This window comes from Dama dama, chromosome 18 (assembly GCF_033118175.1).
Source record: "Dama dama isolate Ldn47 chromosome 18, ASM3311817v1, whole genome shotgun sequence".
Lineage (NCBI taxonomy): Eukaryota > Metazoa > Chordata > Mammalia > Artiodactyla > Cervidae > Dama > Dama dama.
In genome coordinates this window covers 11,466,836-11,481,233 of record NC_083698.1, presented here as the reverse complement: position 1 = coordinate 11,481,233, position 14,398 = coordinate 11,466,836, and the positions used below count along the sequence as shown (strand labels likewise).

At 41.5% G+C, this 14,398-nt stretch overlaps 1 protein-coding gene across 1 annotated transcript in view; it reads right to left on the bottom strand.

The window, feature by feature from the left end:
• PPP1R9A (protein phosphatase 1 regulatory subunit 9A) overlaps positions 1-14,107 on the bottom strand; it is a 322,249-nt gene extending 308,142 nt beyond the window's left edge. The window contains exons 1-2 of the mRNA XM_061164924.1: positions 14,038-14,107; positions 10,218-11,828 (exon numbers count right to left, since the gene is read on the bottom strand). Of these exons, the coding sequence (XP_061020907.1) occupies positions 10,218-11,612 (1,395 nt within the window). The 5' untranslated portion in view covers positions 11,613-11,828; positions 14,038-14,107. The remainder of the gene's footprint in view (positions 1-10,217; positions 11,829-14,037) is intronic.
• Positions 14,108-14,398: the final 291 nt, after the last annotated feature.

Genomic DNA, 14,398 nt, shown 5'->3' with positions numbered 1-14,398 from the left:
TTAAAGTATTTTAAGACTCTATCCTAAGCAAATAATCATAGATAATTTTAGATGCGGACAAAAAAAAATTGTATATAGAGTTAATTCCCTTTCAATGTTAATTTAACATTGAAACAAAACATAACATGTGTTATGCACACGTATCAAAAGTCAACAAAGACCTGATCTATGTTATCACCACTCTTACATTCCTCTTCCCCTATTATATCATCAATTTTCATTTCTGGCCCAGCTTTTATTTTTCATGAGACTTGTTTGTGTGTTTGTTTTAACGTTCAGTGCTCAATCTTAAAACTTCTAGGAGGAAACGTGTGCTCTGGCATTCATATGTTAAAACAAAACTGGTGCACAACTATGTAAAATCCTTAGCCTATGGACTTCCCCTGGCAGTCTAGTGGTTAAGACTCCGTGCTTCCACTGAAGGGGGCACATGTTCAATGCCTGATCCGGGAGCTAAGATCCTGCATGCTGTGTCTGTGGAGTGGCCAAAATAAAACTGATGCACAACTTAAATTACTGCATTTTAGTAATCTACCTACAGAATAAACTTTTAAAAATAATTACGTTCTGGGAATTTCCTGATGGTCCAGTGGTCAGGACTCTGCGCTTCTACTGCAGGGAATATGGATTCAATCCCTAGTCAGGGAACTAAGAACCTGCACACCACGTGGTGTGGCCAAAAAATAATAAAAACTCTTACATTTTACACACTGGTACACAAGGTCAAACACCCTATAGTAAGCTTTGCTTCTCCTGTAAGAATTGGTTTCTTTTAATTTTTTTTTATTGAAGTGTAGTTCATTTACAATATTACATTAGTTTTACATGTACAACAGAGTGATTTAATAATTTTATAGACTGCACTCCATTTAAAGCTATTACAAAATAATAGCTATATTTCTCTGTGCTATACAATATATCCCTGTTCCTTATTCACTGTATACACAGTAGTTGTAGCGCCAGGAACGGGTTCTTTTTAAAAAAATACAATAGCTGATTCATAACGAAAAGTGTGAATTTATGTCTGTTTCTTACAAAACAACTTGGCACATCCGTTCTATCTGAAACAAGTGCTGAGTAAAAAGAATCCATCAGTACAGCCCTAACTCACAAGCGGACCTTAAAAACTAACCAATAAACCGCTCTTCTCCCTCCTCTATTGAGGCCCCTCACCGTGAAGGGGAACTTTTCAAAATAGGCACTTTTGACCTTAAGTATTATTTAGAATCTTTATATCAAGAGTAAACATATTTTCCAGTATGAACGTACCCTCCACAAAGTTCTATCCCTGACATATTGTTTGAAAGAAGAGAAATAAAAAGCAATACTTGCAGAAGAGATCTGAAGTGGAAGAAAGAGAAGAGTGTACCTCACTGAACAGTAAGAATCCAGGCACGCCGCCACACAGCTTCTCAGAGCCACGCCAATCCCAGAGCATCAGGGGAGAAACACCAAATCCCTACCCGGCGAGCCTGGCTCTCCCCAGGCGGCCACCATGGTCACCGCTCAGTTTCTTTTCTGACCTTTTGTCAACCACTATGTGCCCCAACCGAGCCCACCGTATTTCAGCTGGCAGAGAAAATAATGTGGAAGATTAGCTTCCTCCAAACAAAACTCATTCATTATCTGACTTAAAAAGAGAGAGCAGGAGACTAACTGGTCTTTGAGCCAGTCCATTTAAAACCACTTTTCTTCACACATAAATATATGTGGAACAGTTTTAACTCTCCAAGTGCTTTTTTTAATCCTTCTGGAATATATTAAACAAGCAACAAGACTTTGCTCCTCCTAAAATACAAAATTTCCAGGGATGTCCCTGGTGATCCAGGGAGCCTAAGACTCCAAGCTCCCAACACAGGGGGCCCAGGTTCGATCCCTGGTCAGGGAACTAGATCCCACATGCTGAACAGTAAGAGTTCAATAAGATCCGGCAGGTCTTAAGGAAGTCTGAAGATCCCACAAGCTGCAACTAAGATCCAGCACAGCCAAACAAATAAATATCCTTAAATAAATAAAATATAAAATTTCCAAATATCTTTATACTCTGCCTTGCCATTGCCCTTTTTGTAAGGATTGGCACATGAGAAAGAGCAAGTTAGGCTAAAAAATTGGGAATCATGCAAAAGATTATCAATATCTCAATCATGTTGAACTGTGCTGTGAAGCTATTTCTAGAACAAAAGTGAGTAAAGCAATGAATATGTCAGCAACTATATTACAAAACATTTCTTTCTTTATTCTTAGGCTCCTCAACAAGGTGTTCTAATATATAGTTCAAGTCATACTTTCAAAAGTCGAGTTGCTCTAGAAGTAACTCTATCAAAATGTCCTCCCCTGGGTTTAATCTTTTAATCATCTTAAAGTTCTTAACTACAATCTATAGTATAAATAACACTCTCAAGAGCAATTTAACATAACTTCATTTTGACATTTCAACAAAGACGTTCAAATTTTTCCCTTTGAAATAATAGCACAAATATTTATGGCAATGATACTGTACAAATATGTTTAAAATACAGTCAAGATAACAAGAGGTTAAAGCTGAGAAAAGATTCTAGTGATAAATTACAAGTAACACAGCCTCACTTACACATAAGAAAACCAAAGTTTCAAGACACAGACTTGTCCAAGTTTACAGAAAATCAAGAAAGTTTTGGGAGCTCCCTGGTAGCCTAGCGGTAAAGGATCTGCCTGCCAATGCAGGAGACACACGTTAGATCCCTGGTCCAGGAAGGTCCTACATGCCTCAGAGCAACTAAGCCCATGTGCTGCAACTATTGAAGCCCACACACCCTAGTAGCCTTTGCTCTGCAACAAGAGAAGCCGAGCAAGAGTAGCCCCCACTTGCTGCAACTAGGGAAAAGCCTGTGCAAAAAAGACCCAGCACAACCAAATAAAGAAAATGTACAAAACTAGCTTAAAAAAAAAAAAAAGTTTGGTGTTACTCTCATTATCACTTAGTAATATTTAAAGAGTGATGTATATAATATACTTTAGTTGACAATGTGCAATAAATTAAATGCCTGCCCAAAATGACTTATCTCATGCATGATTTATAGAGATAATAGTCAGAATGGCATATAAAATCTATACTGAAATATTGAAGGAGGAGAAGTTTTAAAATAAAGAGTGAAGTTCGTCCATGAACAATTCCAATCAACATAAAAGAATAATAGGAGCAAGAACCTAAGAGCAGTAGGATGGAAATAAATCAGATCATGGGAAAATGACAAGAGTCGCTTCATGCTAGAAAAGACCAATGTAAGGATGAAAATTGGCATCAGCGCTTCTGTGCCTTTAAAGATACCCTGGGCTGAAGCAATCACTTAGCTTCATCAACGGCAATTTCAGATTACGTGAAGAAAAGTGCAGTGTCCCAAGTTAGGCAGTGATTCTGACCATCCTCTTTGCCCCATACACCATTTTTCCTCAGTTAACAAGTATCCTCATTCCTTTCTGGATCCTGCTGTTATCTCAGCTTCCTGTCTTCTTTCTCTCCATGAAACTGCATTAACAGGCAGGCAACATTTGTGGCCCCCACAACCTGTCACTTCATCTTGAGAACATGTCACCATCCATAAAGTCCTTTATCCTTGCCCTTTAGACCTTCCTATAGTCTGCTGCCCACACTGTATCCTAAATTTTAACATAGCTCAAGACATGCTCACTGCATATCCTACATTCTCTTTAAAAAGCACGCCCTTGATCCCATTTATATGAAATGTCCAGAAGACACAAATCCATAGAGACAGAAAGTAGATTAGTGTTTGCCAAAGGATGTGGGAAGAAAGGGGATTGGGAACGACTGCTAACAGACACAGGGTTTCTTTCTAGGGTGATGGAAATATTCCGGAATTAGATAATAGTGCTGGCTGCACATCATGAATATACTGAAAACCACTGAATTGTACACTTGAATATGGTGAATCTGATGTTATTTAAATTTGATCTCAATAAAAAACTGCAAATTAAATATAAATGAAAATAAGCAAATATATGAGCGCACACACACACACACACACACACACACGCACACACACACGCACACAGCATGTCCCTCCTTCTAACTTTCCTTTTGCCTTGCAAAATAATAAACCCCCCATAAGTGGAATTACTCAGGCAGAAGCTGAATGATCATCTGTCAGCAATATGCTATTGAAGGGCTAACTGAAGTGAGTAGGAAATTACACTAGATTACCCTTAAGTATTTTTCATCTTTAAGTTTCTATGTCACAAACCAAGATGAAGCGATTAGAACCAGGGTAATTTTTTAAAGTGACCAGAAAGAAAAAATGTGAAGCATTACTTGAAAAGTTACTTTTTTTCTATTCAAAATGAAAACTGGAGACTATAATGAAGCAAAAGAACAAAAATGAAAGATTCAAAATGAAGAGCATAGGAAATTAAGAAAAAATATTAAGTAAATTAGATAATAGCACAAAAATGAAGAAGTGATATTCAGAACTAAACATAACAGGTGATTTGCTTATACAGAATTTATCCTGTATATAATTGTGTTTTTCTATAGAAATTATGAAGTCTTTTTTCTCTTTTAGGTGAAGAAGATGTTAGAAAAAAATCTAATGCAGAAGAGATTTAAATCAAATTACTGCTGACGGGCATGTGACTAGGTTAATAAAGTAAACAATGGATGGATGACATAATAGAAAGTTATTTCCTCAAATTCAGTCTTTTTTCTTTAAAGTTCATTACCGCAACAATGAGCATCCTTTGTGAGGAAATTTAGAGGGGAACAAAAAATATTGTTGATGATACAAAAAGCAAGAAACTTTAAATCTTTCTACTACAAATAAATTTCTGCAAACATCTGTAATAGGCTGCTGTAGAAAGGAATCTCATTTAAATATTAAATGACCAAATTTCAGTGGAGGGGAAAAGCTATTAGTATACACATATGCAGTATTAGAAAAGGGATCATTCAATAACTATTCATTATTTGATTTTACACAGCACATTAAAACATTTGACATATTTGCCTGGTTATAAACCATAATTTATAAAACACCAAATTGTAAAAGGAAGCTCAGTTTGAATGCTATCCAAATAAAAGCAAGCTATACAAAATGATGATTCTTATACTCTCCCTAGAAGCTTTTAAATTTAGGCTTCCAAAAGAATGAGAGAAATGGAATTTCTGAGTCTGTCAAGAACTTCCTCCTCCTGTCCTTCAATAATTAAAAATTTAGACCACAGAGAGTCAAAAATATGACTTTTTAATGACCCAAACTCCTTATGAATTTAGAGATCATAATCCACTTTGGTATCCAGAAACAAGTTTACACCTGTTTCAGCTTCAAAGAATATTTTTCCATACAAGCAGCTACAGCAGACCCATCTGAAGAGCAAATTTTGTTACAAGCCCCATTCAGAAGCCAGAAGATTATACTTCAAAATCATATTCCAAATAGTGGTCTGGTGAACAGCAGCATCGGCACCAATCTGAGAGCTTGTCAGAAGGGCAAAATTTCACCCCAGACCTACTATTGTTGAGAGTTTGTGGTATTGCTTGGGAATATTAAATTCTGTTTATAAAGGTCAAGAAAATAAACGGATTGGATGAAACTCTTAAGAAGTTATCATCACTGATGGTAGTAAGCTAACACTCAGCGACTTAGTTAAGCACAGTAATGCGAGCTTGCAAGACCAAAAGAAAAGTCACAAGATATGTTACAATTAGGTAAGCCAGTAACCTGTAAGATATTCCAAAATAGAAGAGATGGCAAGACCAAGCCATTATCATACCACCTCTGGACTGACAGCGATGCCATCCATGCCAGCCTTCCAGCGAGGACATTTAGTGTGAGGCTACTCTGGACCCTCAGGGGCTCTCACCAGGAAACGCACACAGCCGCAAGGCTCGCCAGCAGGCAAACTGGTAAGCCTACACCTGTATACAGATGTCCCTGTCCCCACTGCCTTCGGCTCAGCAAGTGTGTATCCCGGGAAGTAAGATGCCAGGGCATCACGAGCCTGTGCAGAGTTCCTCCTCAACTCGCGTCCTCCGAAGCACACACACCATCAGTGGGAAAGGCTGATGTGGGAGAGACACAGGACACACGCATTTTGTGTACCCAGGACTCAGGTACAAAAAAGTGAAAGGGCTCAGGTCCTTCCTTTCAATCTCCTTTGTACCTTAAGCTCGTTAACTTACCGCCCCTCTCCTCACCATTCCCCCCCACCCCACGGTTTTCCTCTTGCTTCTGGCTGTGTGGTTTAAACTGATTTGATAAATCGTATGATTCAAGCATTTTAATTTGATGGCTGAGCCTGTCTATTCCATACCTCTGGGATAGCTGGTAGTGTACTTGGAGGCTAACTACTGCATCAAGGTAATTTCCTACAAAACATCTACTGAAAAAGAGACAAGCATTTCAAAAGGTCCCTGAGTGACTGATAATGCAAATTCAAGTTTAGAAGCACTGAATGGGACTGTTAGAGAAAACTGCACAGAGACAGAAATTTGGGTGTCAGAACGATGCTCAGAACACCATCCTGAATAAAAGGCCTCATGTATCCCCCTGACAATAACTCATAGCCCCAAAATAGGGAGAGAAAGCTAAGAAATCCATTTTCAACAACTATCTTGTAAGGCTTAGAGCAACACTGAAGCCATTGTTGACTCTCGTTCAACTCCAGCTTTGTAAAACTCCATGCAACTTGAGAAAACACACAGAAAATTACAGAATAATGTATCTCAACACTAATCCAGCTCTTTTGTCTCACTGGGAATTAAAAAAATACACTTTTTCCGATACACTATGTTTCAAGAACACCAATCTGAAGGACCTAAGTACCAGAAATAGAGAAAGGGTCATGATTTTCTTAACAAGATTGAAGTGATGATCTTAGGTTATCCAAGAACAGAGTTGAGCAAAATGACCTAAGAAGTGACCTTAATGAGCTGTATACTTGCCACTGGCCACCGGTTCCTGACTTTATCAGCTCTGGTAATTTTATATATTTATTATATTTCACTGTCCCTGACACATAGTAAGGACTCAATAAATGTTCTGAAATAATTTCAAAAAATTTAAATGTCACCCTTTCTTTGATTTATCTAAGACAAATTTAATTCAATTCCTTGATTCTGAGAAATTCTTGAGAATGAAGGTATAATTCCATATCTCAAATCAGCATATCTTCATAACACTCCCTCATTCCATACTCCAAAGTTGGATTTTATATTTTCTATTATTAATTTCCTTCTAATTTTCCATTACACAATGAAGCACATTAATCTTTCCATTAAGAAACAATCTGACCATTTCTAAACGTCATCAACAATTATATATAAAGGATGTACATACACAAGAAAGATCAGCTATTATTTTGACATTTTTCTAGGTCCAGATTAAGACATCTTAGGGAAATATCAATTTAAAACATCTATAGAAGAACTAAAATAGAAACTGGACACTGTCACACACATAAAGGTCATAAACAAGTTCTAAAACAAGATGGCCAAAAGTGTTGAGAATGTTTAGTGAAGAATAAGATGAGAGTATCGGGAAAAGAATGTAAAAGTTCTAAAGATCATTTCTGTAAGGAATAGGCTTGTTATTACTTCTGAAACAGGGAATGTGTTTATGTTTCAAAGGAAAAGATTTATGTTGGAAAGCATATAACTTCCCATTCCAATAAAGAAATATTTATAAAAAGAATAAGGAAACACCCATAGAGAATGGCTGAGTGTATTCCCTTCTAAATGACCTATCAAATACTGTTCATGCCACACATTCAGTATAGCCAAGAACAGTTAAAGTACTCAAAGGACATTAGACACTTCAGCACAGGTTTTTACACTGTGTTTCACGGGTTTTAAATGCCATGTGTTTAAGAAGTGACTCCACAAGCTCACAGAGAAAGAGGTAACCTTATAGATTTTTATGTCCTCTGCAGCTAACAGCATGAGAGTAGATATCTGACAAGCCTTCAATAAACATTATTACCACTCTCTGAGGCAAAAATCTTAATCGGAAAATAATCTAAACACTACCACCATCACCACCACCAGTGGAAAAGTAGCTCTCAAGATTTCTAAGTGAATCCACTTACATGTTAAACAATGGGAACAAGAAAAGAGTAATTGTCTCATTCATTACAAAGGGCTAAGAATAGATCTTCTGTTCACAAACTTAATCCACTCCAACTAGTACAGTTAACTGCCCACTGAAACGCAGCAAGTCATCTTTCACAAATCTGATGTTTGAATCATGTTCTTAACGGAAAGCATTAAACCTATGAACTCTATTTCATTCCTTGTTATGTGAAATACAGTCTTTAATGTGAAAATTAAGAGGCAAAATGCTTATTGTTATAAGCAATGGTAGAAAAATGACTTCAACTTCAAAACATCAAAAAAAAAAAAACCTTCAAAACATTATACCCTAAACCCTGGTTTGTTCACATATGAACATCCAAGTTTCAATGACAAATCCCTTAAAATCCATTAAACCGGTACCTACAGCTGTGTTTTGTGCAGCACAGGACCCAAATACAAGGCTGGTGCTCCATTAGGGTTGATAAATTTTAATAAGCTGCTATTCCCCATTAGGGAGCTGGTCACTGGTTTTAACAAACTCCTTGAAGAGTTCATTTCAGTTATTCCTGCCTTGCTGGATGTGTAACAATTTAATCTTGCTGCTTTCTTCCTAAGGGGTAGAATGATGATGCTCAGATGAGAGAGCACTTGCAAAGGGGACTTGAATAATGAAATTTAGGAGCTGGCTGGACGGGCCTGAGGAAAAGGGACCTCTAAAGAGAGTGTCTACAACTTGGGGGTAGGGGAGAGAACAACAAAGGGAGGTGGGAAAGAGCAGCAAAAAAATTTAGCTTCCTTAGAAACTAGATTCATAGCTCCAGGAGTTATTTCAAACACAGTTTAACTTGACAAGACCCATTCTGACCCAAAACTTTGCTTTACACTACTGAAAGGCAAATTTGCCTGTTAACACCAGTAAATAATTTCATAGATTATTAGCTTATTTCAAGAAAGAATTTCACAGTTACAGAAAGGTCATATTTATCTTTGCTATGTAAATAACATATCTTACAGCCTTCTATAAAAGTTTTACAAGATGGAAATAACAACAGACAGTGGCTTTAGACTTTGAGGAGAAAATTTAAGAAAATAACATATCTAATACCAAATCTATCATCTACACATACTGTGTGAGCTAAGAGTCCCTAGAAAGTGGGTGCAAACTACATACTCTGCCACCACAGCCCTCCAGATTCCCCTAGGAGGGCATGCCAGCACCTTGGCACTCAGCTGATGGGCAAGGACGCTTTGAAAAAGCACTCCAGGAGATGCTGATACTCAACCAAACACCTTCTGCCCCACTGCCATTATCAGCTAATAATGTTTCACCACCCGCTGCGGATGTATTTTTGTGTTATTCTTCTATTCCAAATGTTAACTAAGTGAAGTCATTAGAATAGAACATCTGAATTCAATTGGCATTTATCCAGTTTTTAAGAGGTAAAAATAAATCCATGAATGGCAAATCAATTTAACATCCTTTCAAACAATTCCATTTTAAAGCCATATAACGAATTCTGAACTCAAAGCTATTTAGAGTCATAGCTTTCTAATTTAAGTAGTTAAGTCCGCTAACATATTTCCACGAATCAAACATTCACTACCAAGGAGCAGTACAAAAAAAAAAAAAAAAAAAGTTCCAGCATTCCTCACAATCCACTTACACTTAAGTAAGGGATAACTCAGATTTTTTAAGCAAGTAAATAAAGAATATTTCAAGGTTATCATAACTCTCCCTTTGTACATGATACCTCAAATCCTACAGGGTTTACATTTAGATGATTTTATTATTTATGGATAATTTCAAGTAAAACTAGTTAAAGAAGTAATTCTCCTGACAACTAACACTCCTGGCTTTCAGGGTTCATAGTATTCATACTCCAGTCCACTGGTATGTATCTCACAATCTCCAAACTTCTTCAACTTTAATATTGCTGTTTACACAACTGGTTTACACAACTACAAAGCACATCAAGAAATAGCTCTCAAAACTCCAAACTCTTAAAATCACCAGACAACATGTGTGTATCACAACCTGGTAGTTTTTACAGATGTCAGTCCCAGTCTACATACAGTTAGGCCCAAATACTAAGAAAAAAACTTAGAGGGGGGAAAAAAAAAAAACTCCAAAAACAAACTAAGAAAATATACTTACCTTAATCGGAGCACTACTAAACTTAATTTTCCTATTTGCCGGGATGTCGTCTTCTTCTGGCAATCCAACGATCTCGGAGTACTCCAAATCAGGCTGACAGTAATTGTTTTCATCACTATCTTCCTGCTCCTCCTGTTCAGTGCCTGTCTCTCCCCAGTCTGAATTATACCTGGATCTCACCCTATAGATGTTATAGTCACTGTGCATGTAAACATGGGAGCTCCCGAAATGATGCGGCTCTTCAAATACATCCTTTTCACAAGTGAACCTAGATACATCAGCAGGGGCGAAATCACCACCTGCAAGTTCTCTCTTCTGTTGCATTGCTGCCTCACTCCCAACCAAACGAGCTTCTGCGTCTTCTGAAGGTTCGTTCTGTGGTGAAGGGATTTCAAGCTCTGGCACTGCCTTGCTTTCGGCACCAGCTTCTTCAGGGATGTCTCTGTCAGTTCTGTCGGGAGCCTCGTGGCTAGATGTGGGGGCCTCGGCTGCCTTGCTCTGCTGCGCCTCTTCGCTAGGCACAGAAGCTAGAGAGGTACTTTTCGAAGCCACCTCTAGTCCTGGGCTTGTGGTACTCTTGGGAGCATCCTCTGCATCGTCACTGTGCTTGCTTGGAGGAGACCAAGAATTAGAATCCTTAAGGTGTCCAAAGGTGTCGAGATTTGTCACGGTAACAGATGGCAAATTCAGGGGATAATGCCCAGTCACCGAGTACTCGCTGTTCTCAGCCTTCTCGGAAATGATGGCACTGGGGGAATCGGTGTTCTCAAACACTGCGCTCAGTTGACTCACAGTTGGGGAGACAGCCTCGGTCCGGGAGCTAAGACTGTCCAAGGAATCAGTACTGCCTCGGTTGGACTTGGAACCACCCCATTCATCCTGAGGCTCACTCCCTCCAGCCTTCTCCTTCTTTGGGGAATAGCGGTTGTTCTGTCCTGACTCATGCACACTCCTCTCAAACATCTTGCGTGTTTCTGAGAACTTAGAATATGAAGGGCCATCGTACATTGTGTCAAATCTACTAATTCGTTCTGAAACAGAGGACTCCAGCTTAACAACCGAGCCATCTGTTTTTTCCAGAAACTCTTTGGGCTTCATTCGCCTCTGAGGGGACGAAGGTCCACCTTTGCCCCTTGTTTTGGCAATGACTGCGGCATTCTCGCTGGGTTCCATGCCCATCTGCATAAATAGGTTTTTAATTCTGTTGACATTGGAGCCATATTTCCTCCCCCTGCTCTGCTGGGAGCCCTCACCTTCTTTTGTTTTTTGTTCCCCATCTGACTTGGGTTTGTCAAAGGTACTTTTCAATGCCTGGAACTCAGTTCTATATGCATTCCTGTGAGGAGAGGCACTTCTGAGCGTGGTACGTTCACCCGAAGACTCAGTTTTCAACATTTTTACTTCAGGGGTGAAAAGCCAATGTTCATAATGATCAGGAAAAAAAACCAAAAAAACAAAACACCTCTCTTCTCTAATCACCAGTATCTGGTCAAGAAAAAGTGCCTCTCAAATGGCATACTGGGCCAGTGATCCTCCCAACAGGTGTATTAGGAAATTATTCAGTCAAGAGTTACACAAAATGGCTTTTTCAAAGCAAGACTACAGGTTCATCTGTAACAGAAAAGAGTGAATTTCTGAATTCATTTACTAATTTGAATTTATATGCTTAGTCAACTATTAATACATTTTTCAAAGTGGCTTAGCCACATGTCAACTAAGAAATTACTTTTTGAACTGGAAACTTCAAAGCCAAGAATTTAAAAGTTATAACTCTGATCAATCTTGGGTAACAAAACTGTTTCAAACATAACTTGAGGAGCCACACACACACCAAAATCACACACACACACACACACACACACACACACACACGTGACACATAGGTACACTTGAAAGCAATACTTTAGCCCAAGTTTTGGTTGGTTGTGAATGACCTTAAAAGAAACCAGCAGTTCCCAGATCTTCAAGAAATCATCAAACTATCCAGAAAAATGAAATTCACTTGCGATTCCCCACATCAGGTAGAACTTATTCTTTCTGTACAAGCATAATTAAAAGTTCAGAATCTATGTTTACAAACTCCAAAACATGCCTACAGTGACTTATTCCATTCTTTCTGGTCCGAAATTCTCATCTATGGCATCCCCAAAGCAAGCCTAGTGCAATTTCAGACCAAAACAAGCATAATAATGTTCTTAAATGGCAGTAAGTTTCACTTCAAGTTCAGAACCATATCAAATATTTGGAAGTCTCCTAAGAGTGAACATCATTAATTATAGAGTGGGATATACAATATCATGGGAATCAATGTATGAGAACGTGACAATCAGAAGGTAAACAGACCATGAAACCTCTTTTCATAGCCCTGATTTGTTTATTACACTTGCCTCTAACTTACTACAAGCTCAGAATACAACGCAATGCATGCTGGCCGGTTTCCTCTAGCCCACAGCTGGATTTTACATCAATATGCCAGCAAGCAAATACGTCAAGATCCGCTGTGGAGCAGGCACTGTAGTTCTAAAGATTTTTCATTTTGTTTTTGTTTTGTTTTGTTTTGTTTAATATTAGGCCGAGCCCTATCACCTGCACGCACCATCAGATGAGGAAGCACACACTTTCATTGAAACCGTCTCCAACCAAACTCGGCTCCTGGCCCAGCACGCATGCATGGCCCATGCAGACAAACAAGAAAGGCTTCAGAGTGTGGTGCCTGTTTTTCTGTCAGGCATCGACAATCTCCTTCTACCCTGACATTTGTTTAAGCCTTCACACCCTTCCCCCGACCCCCACCCTCACACCCCACTCCCGCCCCCGCCAATTCCAAACCCCGAAGGGGCGGAGGCGGGGGCGACGGGGCCGCCGGGGGATTCAAAACCTGCCCTCACAAAAGACAAACATAAATAACACCAACTTGAGAGGCAGCCGATTCCCAAGCCTGGTTCGGGACGCAATCCCTCGGCCCCCGGGCAGGGGCAGGGCCGGGAGAGCAGGTGACGCCAAGCGCTATGGCAGGAGGTCGCGGACTAGCTTTGTGCCAAGAAGCACCTGAAGTTCTAACACATTGGCTGCGGCTCCCGGCGGCTGCCAGGCGGATGCCGGCGTGGCTCGGGGAAAGCCGAGCTCCCCAGCCACATTGAAATTTAAAAAAAAAAAAAAAAAAAGAAGGAAAAAATTACAGGGTAGTGCTAATAAATCCCTTTGTTTTTCGTCCCAGAGTGCCAGGAGACAATAGATCCCACTGATAATGCCTCTGATCCTCAACCGCAACCCACCCCCACCCTCAGCCTGCAACTCAGCCTTTGTACATCCCGATTTTTCCCTCCTCATCTCCACCCTCCCCAACTCCTCGCCCCGCGCACAGCCTCCCCCTTACCCGAGCCGGAGCCGCCGCGGGCGGGGAGGGTCAGGCGGCCGTGGCTCCCACCCCCTCCTCCGAGGCGCCCCCCGCCCCGCGGGGGCCGCAACTCGGCTCGGCGCCGGCCCGCTCGCCGCCCCTCCACCCGCTCCTCACGGCGCAGCGCGGAGGGCGGCTGCGGCGGCCGCTTCCACTCGCGCCGCGGCCCCCACGCGCGCCCGGCCCGCGCAGGGCGGCCCGGGGAGGCGCGCGGCACTGCCCAACGCCATTGCGGGCGGGCGGCGGCCCGGGCCCCGAGGCGCTCGCACCCTCGGGCCGGCTTGGGCCGGGGGTCCCGGCCGGGGCAGGGGCTTCGCCCACGTGCGGCCGCCCGCGCCGGGCCGTTGGGCCGGCCGCGGAGCCGAGGTGGAATGGGGGAGAGGCCGCGGGGGTGAGGAAGGCCCGGGGTAACAGGTGCCTCACCTCGGCTGATGGGATTAACTCTAGGGCCGCAGAGAGAGGGAGCCCGGCAGCAAAATCCCAGGAGAGGGAGAGAGGGAGCCTCTGGCGGCCAACCGAGGGCGAAAACCACCGGCCCGAGGCGAGGCCGCCCCACCCCCCGGCCCCGCGCCGTGGGCGAAGAGCCCCTCGGGCTTGGGCCTTCAAGGCCTGCCCTTCGGCTCGGGTCTCGGTGCCGCGAGGACTGGGTTCTTGGGGCCCCATCCCACAGAGTCTGCAGGTAACTCCCTGACCGCGGGGCGTCTAAAACCCTGGGCCACGCTCCTGGCCTGCAAGGCCAATCCCTAGGCCCCGCAGAATGGCCGCCACTTAGGCCGCTGAGCTT